Source organism: Chlorocebus sabaeus, chromosome 10 (assembly GCF_047675955.1).
Source record: "Chlorocebus sabaeus isolate Y175 chromosome 10, mChlSab1.0.hap1, whole genome shotgun sequence".
NCBI classification, from domain to species: Eukaryota; Metazoa; Chordata; class Mammalia; order Primates; family Cercopithecidae; genus Chlorocebus; species Chlorocebus sabaeus.
In genome coordinates, this window is record NC_132913.1 from 120084019 (window position 1) to 120096534 (window position 12516).

A 12516-nucleotide genomic window follows, 5' to 3' on the forward strand; every position below is an offset into this window, starting at 1 on the left:
TGCATCTAGCCTGGAATGGAAAAGGAAAACAGGCCAACTTCCCATAGTGGACTACAGCACTGGAAAAGACTGGCCCAGCTTCTCTGCAGGAGTGGAGGGTGGGTGATTCTCTTTATTCCTTTATCTTAGAGGGGAGACAGGTCAAATTGTGGGGACTTTCCCATGTCTAAATATCGTATTTCAACACTGAACTTTAATATATAGGCAAGGACTAGCCCATTCCCTTCTCCTGGCATGGCTAAATCATAGGCCAGTAGCACCAGGTTACCCCAGCTTAATTGCTGGCCTGGCTTTGCATCTGTGATATGTACCACCAAACTGGTAGTCAAAGCAAAGAGCCCAGATTAGCAAGAGGCTGAGCCCCTCCCTAAGTATAGAGAGCTAGTGAGTGCAAGACTGCGAACCTTGCAGGCTTTGGGTGGAGGTAGGGGAAAGTGTAGAATTGCACAGAATTTGCTTTCTGGTACGTGAGATGGGACAAGAGTGGTCTTAAAAGAACTCTTTGTTCCTCTGTCTTTTGAATCTGTTCAGAATTCCCTGTTGGCTATTAATCTCAGTAATTTCTCTTTTTAGAAACTCCAGTCATATGACACTTTTTACATTTAACTTGTTCTTTCTTTACCTTTAAAAGATGAAAGTTGTAATATTACCCAGTATGCCTGGAATGCCAGATGGAAAATAGCTGGACTATTCACACCTAGCTTTAGGTAGTAGATTTGCCTTTTGGCCGAGCTCTGGGCCTATGAGAATAAGAGTGATTATACCAAAGATTATGGCCCAGTATTTTATTTCTGCTGAATCCATGTGAAGAACTTTCTTTTTTTTTTTTTTTTTTTTTTTTTTTTTTTTCTGAGATGGAGTCTTGCTCTGTCACCCAGGCTGGAGTGCAGTAACGTGATCTCTGCTCACTGCAACCTCTGCCTCCTGGGTTCAAGGGATTCTCCTGCTGGGAGAATCCCAGTAGCTGGGATTCTCTCCAGTAGCTGGGATTACAGGTGCCCGCCACCACACTCGGCTAATTTTTTTGTATTTTTATCAGGGACGGGGTTTCACCGTGTTTGCCAGGCTGGTCTTGAACTCCTGACCTCAGGTGATCCGCCCTCCTCAGCCTCCCAAAGTGTTGGAATTATAGGCATGAGCCGTGGTGCTCGGCTGTGAGGAAATTTCTTAACCCAGATTCTTCATGTTGAGGTTTAACATATAGTGAAGATACTAATGAAGAAACTGGGAGGGGAATGTAATACTGGAATGGAGTAGGACAGAGCCATGAAGTCCGTATTTGTTCAGGTTCTTGACAGAGAACTGCTCAGTGTAGGCTAGTTTAAGGATGGCCCTTCCTGGAAACAAAAGGGTAAATGACATGAAGCTTCAACACAGCCATGTAATTTCTTGTTGACACCTAAGTGGTTTAAAAAGGAATTTAAATTTCACTATTACAGTGAGGGGTTTCCCTGGGTCATTGCTGAAGCATTGGATTTTGCTTTGCCCTTGTCTTCATTTGGAGTAAAGAGTGAGATTGCCTTCTGATGTCACTCAGGGATTCACAAAGTGCATCACACCACCATCTTTCCAGAAAGAGCTCTGAAACAGGTGTCTTGCTGTGGACACTGAGTTTGGGAATTGACAAAGACTGGCATACTTGTTTGGCAGTCTTACATTTTTCCTTAATTTAGTTAGCACATACACTAGGAGCTTTCTTAATAATTCTCTGAAGAAAACATGAACTGCAGATCTACCTCCTCTAAGAGGTAGATGGTTAACTTATAAATGTAGTGTATTGTCACCCTGGGTACTATGTCACCAAATTAAACCAAGAATGGAGTAACAATAATGAGGAACTTCAGACTTAGAAGCACCATATTTTATTTATAATTCCCAAGGAACTCATCAGTTTGGGGCTGAAAAGTGGCTAGGGCTTAGGGAGGAAATCAGCTCCCCTGAGAAAACTTGAGTTTGAGCCTCCAGAAGCATAGGGGATCTGGTTTTCTCCTGTGACTAGTCCAGCAGTCACCAAGAGTCTTTTCTCTGTGGAGCACCATTCTGAAAGGCCACGTACCCCCTCTGTCACATTTCTTATCCCTTCCCAACCTAACTTCAGAATTAAGCTAATCAGCATGAAAATTGTAATGGGCATTGTTCCCTGGAAATTTTGAACTACCATGACTTTAAATTTTCAGATAGTAGTTACATAAGCACTTAAGAAACAGGTGGAAACTGACACATTGAAAGTCTGAGTGTAGAAGGGTTAGAAGGTTGGAAATATGAAAGCAGAGAAAGTGTATACTTTCCTCCTTGCATCTTTAGACATAATGCTGTTGGGAACTGGCCTTTACCCTCAGTGAGGCCTGATGAAGAAAAATTGTTTCTGCCACCTGTGCACACATACCCAAGGCAGAAAGGACAGGGAGTGTCACTGTAAATTGGAAGTGTTTTTGGTGACAGTTGAGCGTCAGCTCTGACCTTACTGGCCTCCCCTGGAGCCTTGTTGAAGGAACACTGGTGCAAATCCTTGAGGGAACAGGGGCAGACTTCTCAAGTGAAGCAAGCAGAAGTGCCCGCTGGCCCTGAAAGGGTAGGCTGCACTGCTCCTCGGAAAGGAAAGTCCAGTGGGACCTCGCTGCTCTGCTCCCAGGTACCTGTGGCTCCACTCGACTTGGAGGGCATCTGAAGGGGGATGTGGGGTTATTGTGTCTGCTCTCTGTGTTCAAAAGCTTTTGATCTGAATGTGCTATTGTGTTTTTTTGTCTCTGGTTTGCCAGGGCCTGGGAGGAGTTTCATGGCCTGGTGAACAGCAGCGGCCGCTGATCGGACGCTCCCCCTCTGTCTCTCACACTCAGGGTAGGGCCTTGTCTATCTTCTCTGTAACCCTGTGACATACCTCTCATTCATAGGACCCCTCTTCCCATTTACCCCCAAACTTGCCTCTGTCAACATTGAGCCTCAGAGAAAAACATAAGTCCTAAACCACTGGATTCTCATCCTCCCTGGGTCCCATGTCTCCTGGTGAACCCCTGAGCAGGCCACTTCACCTTATTATGCCCCTGTTTTCTCATCTGGAAAGTGAGGCTCCATGGCTGAAAAAGTCTCTGAGATTTCTTTTGATGCTAATATTTCATGATGGTAAACATGCCACAGATGCTTTTTCTTTTTTGCTCAAATGCCATTTTTAAGCCATCTGGCAATGTCCTATGACTAAAAGGGCATTTCCACAGGCCCCAACATGAGTTACATGAGAGGTATGTCTCCTGTTTGCTGGTGTCATGTGTCAGTTGTGAGGAAACGGTAATATAAATTCAGGGTTTCAGCAATGTCAGTAGTGGGGCTGGATTTCAGGGCTGTGTGCGTAGCAGTTGTTCCAAGCTGTACTTTCACTAGACCAGCGCAACTGTACTAGCAGGGAGAGGCACTGAGATATAAAGACTGAGGCAACTAAAGCATTGACTTTGGGAATATTTGTATTTCAGTTAAGAGAGTATCAAGTCCATGTTTGTCTCTGTAGCAGAGGGAGCTGGGTGAATTTATTCTGAATGAGAGGAATGGATGAAAGGCCAATATCTGCATGTGCTGGAGATGACAGCCTTTTCCTGGACATCAAACTATCCCTGCCACTAACATCCCTAAGAAATAGAGTATTTCTAAAATTGGAACAGAACATGTCCATTGTAATAGCTACCTCAGAATTCCCCCTTCCCAAGAAGGAGATGAGTGCTTTCCAGAAAAGGAGACCTGCATCCCTCACGTGGGCTAGAAGAGTCAAGATGACACTCTGAGGGACAGCAGCAGGTGGCCAGGGGCCTGAGACATGGGCTAGAAGAGACAAGATGACACTCTGAGGGATAGCAGCAGGTGGCCAGGCCTGAGAGCTCGGGGGTGTAGGTATGATATACAGATAAAACTAGTTGCAGAGTTCCTGCACACACAAGTGACACCACCCATACCTTTTTTGTCTTGATAGTTTGATTTCTTTATTATAAATTCAGTCTTCTGGTGGTTCAAAAGTTAAAAGGATTCTCTTTAAGATGTAGTCAACATTAGTGCCTGGTATCATGGCACATGCCTATTGTCCCAGCTACTTGGAGGCTGTAGTGGGAGGATCACTTGAGTCCAGAAGTTCAAGGCCAGCCTGGGCAACATAGTAAGACCCTGTTTCTAAATATATGTCTGTGTATTTGTGCATATATATAAATGTCTGTATATATAGTCAACATGGAATTCCAAGAGGTCTGCTAGTATACACAAAGAGGGAGGAAAAAGGTACCAGCTCTAATAGTAGATAAATCATTGATTTGTAAGCTAAAAAATAGTAAATATTTGAAATAAGATATTAAGTTAAATTTCCAGAAGCCAGGTACTATAATGGAGCTATTTTAAAAATACTACCGTATTTAATTATTTCTAAGATTTTTTTTGGCTTTTAATATTTTTTTCAATCCTGTTTCTTCTGTAAGGCTCTTAATATTCTTAAAATTGGGTTGCTTGGCTGGGCGCAGTGGCTCACGCCTATATTCCCAGCACTTTGGGAGGCCAAGGCGGGTGGATCACGAGGTCAAGAGATCGAGACTATCCTGGCCAACATGGTGAAACCCCATCTCTACTAAAAATACAAAAATTAGCTGGGCGTGGTGGCACGCACCTGTTGTCCCAGCTACTCGGGAGGCTGAGGCAGGAGAATCACTTGAACTCAGGAGGCGGAGGTTGCAGTGAGCCGAGATCGTGCCACTGTACTCCAGCCTGGCAACAGAGCGAGACTCCATCTCAAAAAAAAAAAAAAAAATTGGGGATGCTTACAGTGAATGTGATTTAAAAGGGTTTTGTCACTGTTTAATGGGCAGTGTTTATTTCTTAAAGTACATAAAATGATGTACCTTTAAAAATTGATGGCATCTGAGGTTCAGTGAAAAGTCTTTAAAATGAAAGTGGGATAGTCAGAATGGAAGAAAACTCAAAATGACTCTCTTGGCAGACACTAATCCCCCAGGAAAAATATCTTTGAATTTCTGTAAAAAGTCATATATTTGCATAATTGCCATTTTGTGGTCTCTTTGTGGCCCCTGTGTCTTTTTTATACAGTGTGGGAGGCAGACGAAGAGAACACTCATGGTTCAGGTATTCTCCTTAAAGCACAGGCTTGGAAGTCCGTGAGGAGTGTTTGAATTTAAACCAAAAATTATTCTGAAAGTGGGGGAGAAAATGAATTTACACAGCAACAACAAAAAATCCACTCACTTCATTGTCTTAATAGACTTGAAAAGGACTTCATGTTGCATCTCTATTGATTTAACCTCGCTGTAAGTGAAAGAGATGTTCTGAGAAGATATGCATCCCTAGCTTATGTTTGTTGGGACTGCCATTTTAGAGGCCTCTTAACATTTTAGCCCTCTTTCCCTCTCTCCCTTTTCTTTTTCCTCCACACAGATCGGGATCTATAAAGAAATTTGGTAGAAAAACTGCTATTTAAATAATTCTTGATGAATCATAAATACTTTTTCTCAATTTATCTGCTATTTTATGTCATTACATGTGACTGCTAGTATTTTAGGACAATTTCATTTGACTTCCGTTCAAATAAGTATTGTCCTTTTAACTATGACTTCAGTAAAAGTGTCAGTGAGCTGCTAGGAAAGGATTCTGATTACTTAGCTGTCTGGGCTGGTATACACAGAACAGTGAGTCTGTATTGTTGGGAAATGAAGTTGGAATAAAATAAAGTTGAAGATGAGAGACTGGAATTTGCCTCACTGAAACTAGAAAGAGTTTGCAGCTTTACTGAATATGCAGGGAGAGAAGAGGAAGCCAGAACTGGCCTGGGGTGGACAGCTAATGGCCAAAGAATATTCTCCTGAAGACCGTGTGCGCTTAGGTCTACGGTACCCCTCAGAGCCACCCCTCTGAGCCACCCCTCAGAGCCACCCCTCAGAGCCACTCTTCAGAGCCACCCCTCAGAGCCACCCCTCAGAGCCACTCTTCGGAGCAGAGACATAGGTAGCCTTCCTCCTTGGATGACTCCCAGCTTTCACTTGAGAACCCAGAATCACTTAGGTGCCCTTGCCAGGCACCAGCACAGTGGCAGGTAACTCCAAAGAGGCGGGGGCATTCTGAATGACCAATTTGCCCCTCTGTCATCCATTTTCAGGAGTTAATCTCTGCCTTTGCTCATTGTTTTCAGAGTTGGAACTTGTCCATTTCTCTAAAAGTACTAAAAGATGACCATTTTAAGGTAGAGCAGATTGGAAAGCTATTTCAGAGTATTTGGACAACTATTTTCCCCAAGATACCTGGGAATGTGAAGTTGGAAGCCATTCTGAATGGGGCTCTCGGATATTTCTGAGACATCATCAGGACAAAGGAATATCCGGTAGAGAAAGAATTCTATATTTTTCTTCCAGCATTGTGGGACTGTCAGCTTCTATGTCCTCTTTGGTGTCCTAAGCATAGCCCATGCGCTATCATAGCTTTGCCAGATTACTAGAGGTCCAGGTTTCAGGAGCTCACTGTGGATTTGCTAAATTTTAGTTTGCTTTTAAAAGAACAGAAGCACGTTGTTTTTTAAAGGGTCATCTGTGGCCTCTGCCCCTTCCTGTCTACTTCTCCCTTTCCTGCCTCCTAATCTCTCTGTGCACTGAGCCCAGGGTGAGGGATGTAATGGAGTATCACTTCCCAGCTGGCTTGAGGTGAACACATTCCTCAGACCAAATTTGGCATCAAGCTGTTCTCAACCCACTTTTTTAAAGAAGGGTGGACCAAAGCCATAGGGCCTCACTGCCACCAACCTGTGTTAGTCTGTCACTGTCAGGAGCAGGCTACCCCCACTTGCTGTTCTGTTTTCCTCTTAAATCAAATTGGAAAAGCACAGCTGGATTCTCCTGGCTTTTCCTTTACTCTTCTCCTCCCCTTTTTCACTTTGCAAATGGACCTTAGAATATGATTTCTTAGGTTTTCTGACAATAAAGTGGTCTATAATAACAAAAATATTAAATATCTGAATGAGGCCGGGCGCGGTGGCTTACGCCTGTAATCCCGGCACTTTGGAAGGCCAAGGTGGGCGGATCATGAGGTCAAGAGATCGAGACCATCCTGGCCAACATGGTGAAACCCCGTCTCTACTAAATATACAAAACTTAGCCAGGCGTGGTGGTGCGCGCCTGTAGTTCCAGCTACTCGGGAGGCTGAGGCAGGAGAATTGCTTGAACCCAGGAGGCGGAGGATGCAATGAGCCGAGATTGTACCACTGCACTCCAGCATGGTGACAGAGTGACACTGCATCTCAAAAAAACAAAAAAACAAAATCTGAATGAGAAAGTGTTTTTAAAGCTCTCCAGTTTATCTGCTACAGAGAAAGAATTTATTTCTGCCCCACCTAGCATAATAGAGGAATTCTTCCAAAAGATAAGATGACCTGCTTATGGTAATGATTACCCTGAAAATCCTCTTTCCATCACTAAAGAGCTGAAAGAGTTGGGGCCAGACACTTGCTTACCATCTCCTTCATTCCAAGATAGATAATTCTCCAAGTCAGCAAATTCTCTGCTCCTACCTTCCCATACCCCTGACTTTCTAGTCTCTCTTTTAATAAGAAGAGCAGAATCCCTACTGATAGACTTCTGGTGTTCAATGATTAGATGGGCATAGAGGTGCCAGTAAAAGGGAAGAAATGGAACACAGCCATCTGTTCCTGTGTAATCACTTTCTTTAGTATTAAGTGTAGGTACAAAAAAAAGTGTATTTTATAATGCATCTCTGTAACACAGCACATTGTCCCTAAGAGAACTCAGAAATACACACACACACACACACACAGCAGTTGTGCTTGCTTTTCTCTGTGTTATGATCAGGTATGTTCCTTATCCTTTGCTAGCTACTTGTAGCATCTCAGAGGGGTCTATCCTTTTGAAAGGAGTTTTTTTTAAATACCATTGGCCTTTTAAAAAGATGACCACCCTATTAACTTGGTTTTCAACCTTCAACTCTTTAGTTGAAGATAGTTGAAGTGCTAAGTAGCCATTGATAAATGAACCACATGGTTGTCATGCCAGCTATAAAATAGCAGTGAACTTTTGAGATAGCATCAGTTTATTCCCAGCCTGAGTTCACCTATCCCAGCTCCAGTTTCCCTTCTCAGTTCTTGTCTGCAGTCATTCTCTTTGTGTAGTGGGGGCTGTTGGTCACTGTCAGCTGACCGCCATCATGGAGGAGGATCTGTTAGCCAGTAACAGAAAGAAACTGCTGTTTGGCTGGGCTGAGCATATTCTTTCCTTAGCACATATTTGCTCTGAACCAATTGCCATATGTCCCGTTAATTATAACAATTTTAAGATAGGTCAGGCTGGGCTTCTAATCTCAGCACTTTGGGAGACCATGGCCAGAGGGTCACTTGAGCCCAAGAGTTCAAGACCAACCTGGGCAACATAGTGAGATACTATCTCAAAAAACAAAAAAACAAAACAAAACAAAAGGTCAAAGCCAGAGCTTCTAGAATGTCCCTTTAAAATGAAAGAGAAATAATGACTCCAAAATCCAGGTAAAGTTTTCTGACAAATTGAAGTCCAAAGCACTGGGCAAGGGCAGCAACTGGTTGCCTTTAAAGTCCCTGCCAGCCTGAAATGTTGAGACTCAGATGGTGATGGACCTGCTAAGATGTCATTAGATTTCTAGGGTGGGACAGGAAAGGTCACTAGTGGCTGGCCAAGCCTGTCTACATCCAATAAAAGGCAACTAAGAGGACACATATTGGGATCCGCCACATACATCACACACACACACACACACACACACACACACACACACACACACACACATTGAAGAATTAGAACCATGTTTGTAAAGTGAAAGGTACCCAGATTTTACTTCCTGGAATATCCTTTCCTTCTGTAAGCAGCTCTGAGTTTTAAACTGAGGATTCTTATTTGGTTGGTTGGTTGGTTGGTTGGTTTTTTTTTTTGTTCACATAAGACCAGGTGAATCATACAGTGTTTTCAAAAGTGTGTTGTTAAATTAAAAGAAGAAAGGGAGAGAGACAGAATGTCTCCTTCTCAGGCTTCCTCCGTCTGCCCAGTTTCTAGTGTGCCCCTTCCACCTCCACTGCCCCAGGTAACCACTGTTGTTGGTTTCCTGTGTAGCCTTGCAAAGTTTGATAATGCATATGTGAGCAAATGTGAACCTATAACCTTGTTTCCCTACCCCCACTTACACAGAAGGTAGCATACCATGTATACACACTCTACTTTAAGCCATCAGTTTGTCTTGGAACCCTTTGCACAGCAGTAGAGAGCTTCCTGTTTTATTTCTATGAATGTGCCCTAGCATTAATATTTAACCAGTCCTCTCTTGATCTGCATTTGAATTGTTTCTAATCTTTTGCTGTTGCAAAAAAAATTGAATGGAAGTTTTACAAGGGACTTGGGAGGTGGGTTGCTGTTTTGGCATTAGATTGGCAAGTGAAGAAAGCCCCGGGATATGTCATGGAGACCCCAAGGGCTGATGAGTCAGCTTCCCCCTGTATATATGTGCCTCTATATAGATGATCCTTGTATTGAACACTCTATTTTCTCCCATTTTTTTCTTTCAGGGACAATTCAAGCTTTCGAAATACAAAAATCACATTGTGAAAGTACACAAGCTGGCAATAATCCTTTTCTGTATGTGTGTGTTTGTCCGAAATGGATGGGAGGCCTCCAGCCAGTCCTTCCATTGCTCACTGAAGGGACGTCCCTGAGCCGTGCGCTCCCCTTTTGCACTCATTCCTGGAGGACGGATTCCGCTAGACACCCTCCAGCATCGCTGACTTTATAAGGCGGAAAAACGGAAAACGTGACTTTGTAATAGACAAACATTGTTTTTTAATGGGGTTCCGTGGGGGGCGTTCAGCCTTTCTGTTTGCTGTGTCCTGTCCAGATGCCTCTTGGGCATCCTGTTGTTCTCTTCCCGTGCTGTACGAAGGGTACCATGGCCACGTGTAGATGCCAGAGCTGTTGATGAGAGTTACCAGTATTATGAATGTCTGTGCATCCAGGAAAAGCTTTCTGTTGGAGAGTCCCAGAATAGCTGTAAATGCTCTCTTCTAGCTATGCCATTAAATTATTGGGACACTTTGTTTCTTTCTCTCCCCTCCTCCAAGCCCACCACTTTCTGAAGCTGTGTTACTGATGTGATGACTGTCCAGGATTTTGTATCATCCCCTGCCTTATGCCCTCCAGTCTCCTCTCCTGTGGGACTCTCTTCTTCTTAGGCACAGCTACACTTAGAATTGTAATCCAGTGACTCTTACTGGTTTCACTGAGGCAGCTTAGAGGGAATGCCTTAGTAAACTGAACTGGAGCAGAATCTAGTTTGATTAGGAGCTAGATTATAATCTAGGTTCCAAGTACAGAATTTGGAGCTGAGGACAGTGACTGAAATCTTTTCACATATGAGCAGAGCCTGTGTGTCAGGCCTGTTTCCCGTATGAGCAGAGCCTGTGTGCAAGCCTATTTCTGGCATGTCCCTCGTTGAGGAAGGGAAGCAAAAGCTGGTTATTTGCCAGGCCTATTACCACTTAGTATGCAAATTCTATCATCCCGAAACTGGGGCATCTGAGGAAAAGGCGACCTTGCTGGATGGCTTTATTTGCATGGCTCTGCCTGTCTGCAGTGGTTGAGTCCTTATCACCTGGTATGTGTATGAGCAAATGTGTGCTGATCGTGATGCCCAGGCAGAAACCTCTTGAAGACTACTGCAGGTATGCTTTAAAAATGACCAGTCACTCATCAGAGAAGCTGGGTGATCTGACTCCCAAAGGACTGAATTCAGAGAGGTCAAAAGAGCACCCAGGATTCAAATAAATTGAGTCAGAGTCCTATAGCAACCTCCAAGTAGCACTGTCTTATTTGGCTCTTGTGAGCAAAGACTGCAGTACCTTAAATTAAGGCCTCTTGTTAAAACATATCCTTGAAGACTAGGAGATCCTTGGCCACCTGGTCTCAGAGAAATCATATGAGAATAACAGGCATTTCCTTATTGTATTTATATTACTCTCCTACTTTTCCTTTCCTGAACACTCTCTAATTACCACTGTTTTGGAGATGCTTTTTTCCTGAAAGAACGGGGAGTACAGGGGCCAAAAGGGAAGTGCTTCTATTACAGGTCAAGTTAGATAAGATCTAGCAGTGATTTAAACTCCAGGAATATGAAGAGTGCATTCTAGTGTCCAGACAGTTGTGAAGGGCTCGGCAAATATAAGAGCACCATTGGCTACATGGGGAGCAAAGGCTGTCTTTGAAAACCCCAGGGAGGTCTTCACTTTCGCCTAAACTCAGATTTGCCATGAAAATTCCAAAGAGATCTGATATTTGGATTTGCCCTCCTTTGGGCGTCTACCTGACTGTTGTGTGTGTGGGGAAGTCAGTGTGTATGTGTACAGCATGCTTAGGAGTGAGTGAGTGGTCAAGCCTACTGGTTAGGTATGTTGTCCATAGTTTTTCTTTTTTTTTTTTTTTTCAGAGTTTTGAATCTTATGTTTTCTAGAGCTGCTTATGTTTCCCCTTCCTCTTTGTCGTTGTAGTATTTGACAGTTGTCTTTTCCATCCAAAACATACTGCCCTTGGGCTGGTTAGAGCAAGGGGTTATGTCTGTTAGGCAGCATCTTACCCCCAGTGTTCTCCCAGATGTTCTGCCTAACAGGTTTAAGTGGGAGATTAAATAGTTTATCTAAACCCTCTATTTTTCCAAACTAGCTTGAGAGGTCTTTTCATCTATTTTTACTCCATGGCCTTCTGATATGCTGAGATGTGACATGGTTATGATTATGGTATCACCTGTTATAGAGACAAAGGGAGAAAGGTCTACCAGGGCCAACGTAACCAGAATGTGAGGAGAGTGGAGAGTCGGTCTCCACTTTGCACAGTTGGGGCTGTTCTCCTCTAACCCCTTTGCTGGGTTTTCTGTTTGAAATTGGCCCCTACTCCTCTCCAGAGCTCTGCTTTTTGAATCCTCCTGTTCGTGTGTGTGTGTGTGTGTGTGTGTGTGTGTGTGTGTGTGTGTTTTCCCTGTGATACTGGCAGTGGCAATAATTTTCCATCCAGAGAGAAGCTTGTGGTCCACAATGCTCGAAGAATGAATTTCCAAGTGTTTGCCCGTGGAAATGGAGCAGAGGCTATGACAAGAGTGATTTAGTGTTGCACTTTCAGAGCAATTATCTACTGCAGTAATAAATGGAAAATATCAGCAAGAACCAGGTTGTGGACTTGTTAATACAAGGGAACCGGGGGTACTGTTACTAATTCTACCCTTCAGTGTATAAGTCTCAAGCTTAACTGCATCCCAAAATGAAATATGTGGAATAGTCCAGGCAATGTCAGTCTCAATGACACAAATGTATTGTGGAAATATTCTCTAATTGATATTAATCATTGCCACAACTCAATTTACATTTTTATTATCAAAATGTAGTTGGTAACTCTCCTTAACTTGGGGTAAGGAATATTGGAATAGAAGAAAGTTTAAAGAATTTGATTTTGATGTAAAAAATCACTCAGCCTAAGC

The 12516-nt window shown here is 43.3% G+C and overlaps 1 protein-coding gene across 3 annotated transcripts in view; it reads left to right on the forward strand.

Moving 5' to 3' along the window:
- EIF4E2 (eukaryotic translation initiation factor 4E family member 2) overlaps positions 1 to 12202 on the forward strand; it is a 32281-nt gene extending 20079 nt beyond the window's left edge. For 2 of the 3 annotated variants that reach the window (XM_007966662.3, XM_038001366.2), the window contains 2 exons: positions 2760 to 2838; positions 9566 to 12202. In XM_007966662.3, the coding sequence (XP_007964853.1) occupies positions 2760 to 2805 (46 nt within the window). In that variant the 3' untranslated portion in view covers positions 2806 to 2838; positions 9566 to 12202. The remainder of the gene's footprint in view (positions 1 to 2759; positions 2839 to 9565) is intronic. The other variant, XM_007966663.3, reaches the window with a different exon arrangement.
- The last annotated feature ends 314 nt before the right edge of the window (positions 12203 to 12516 follow it).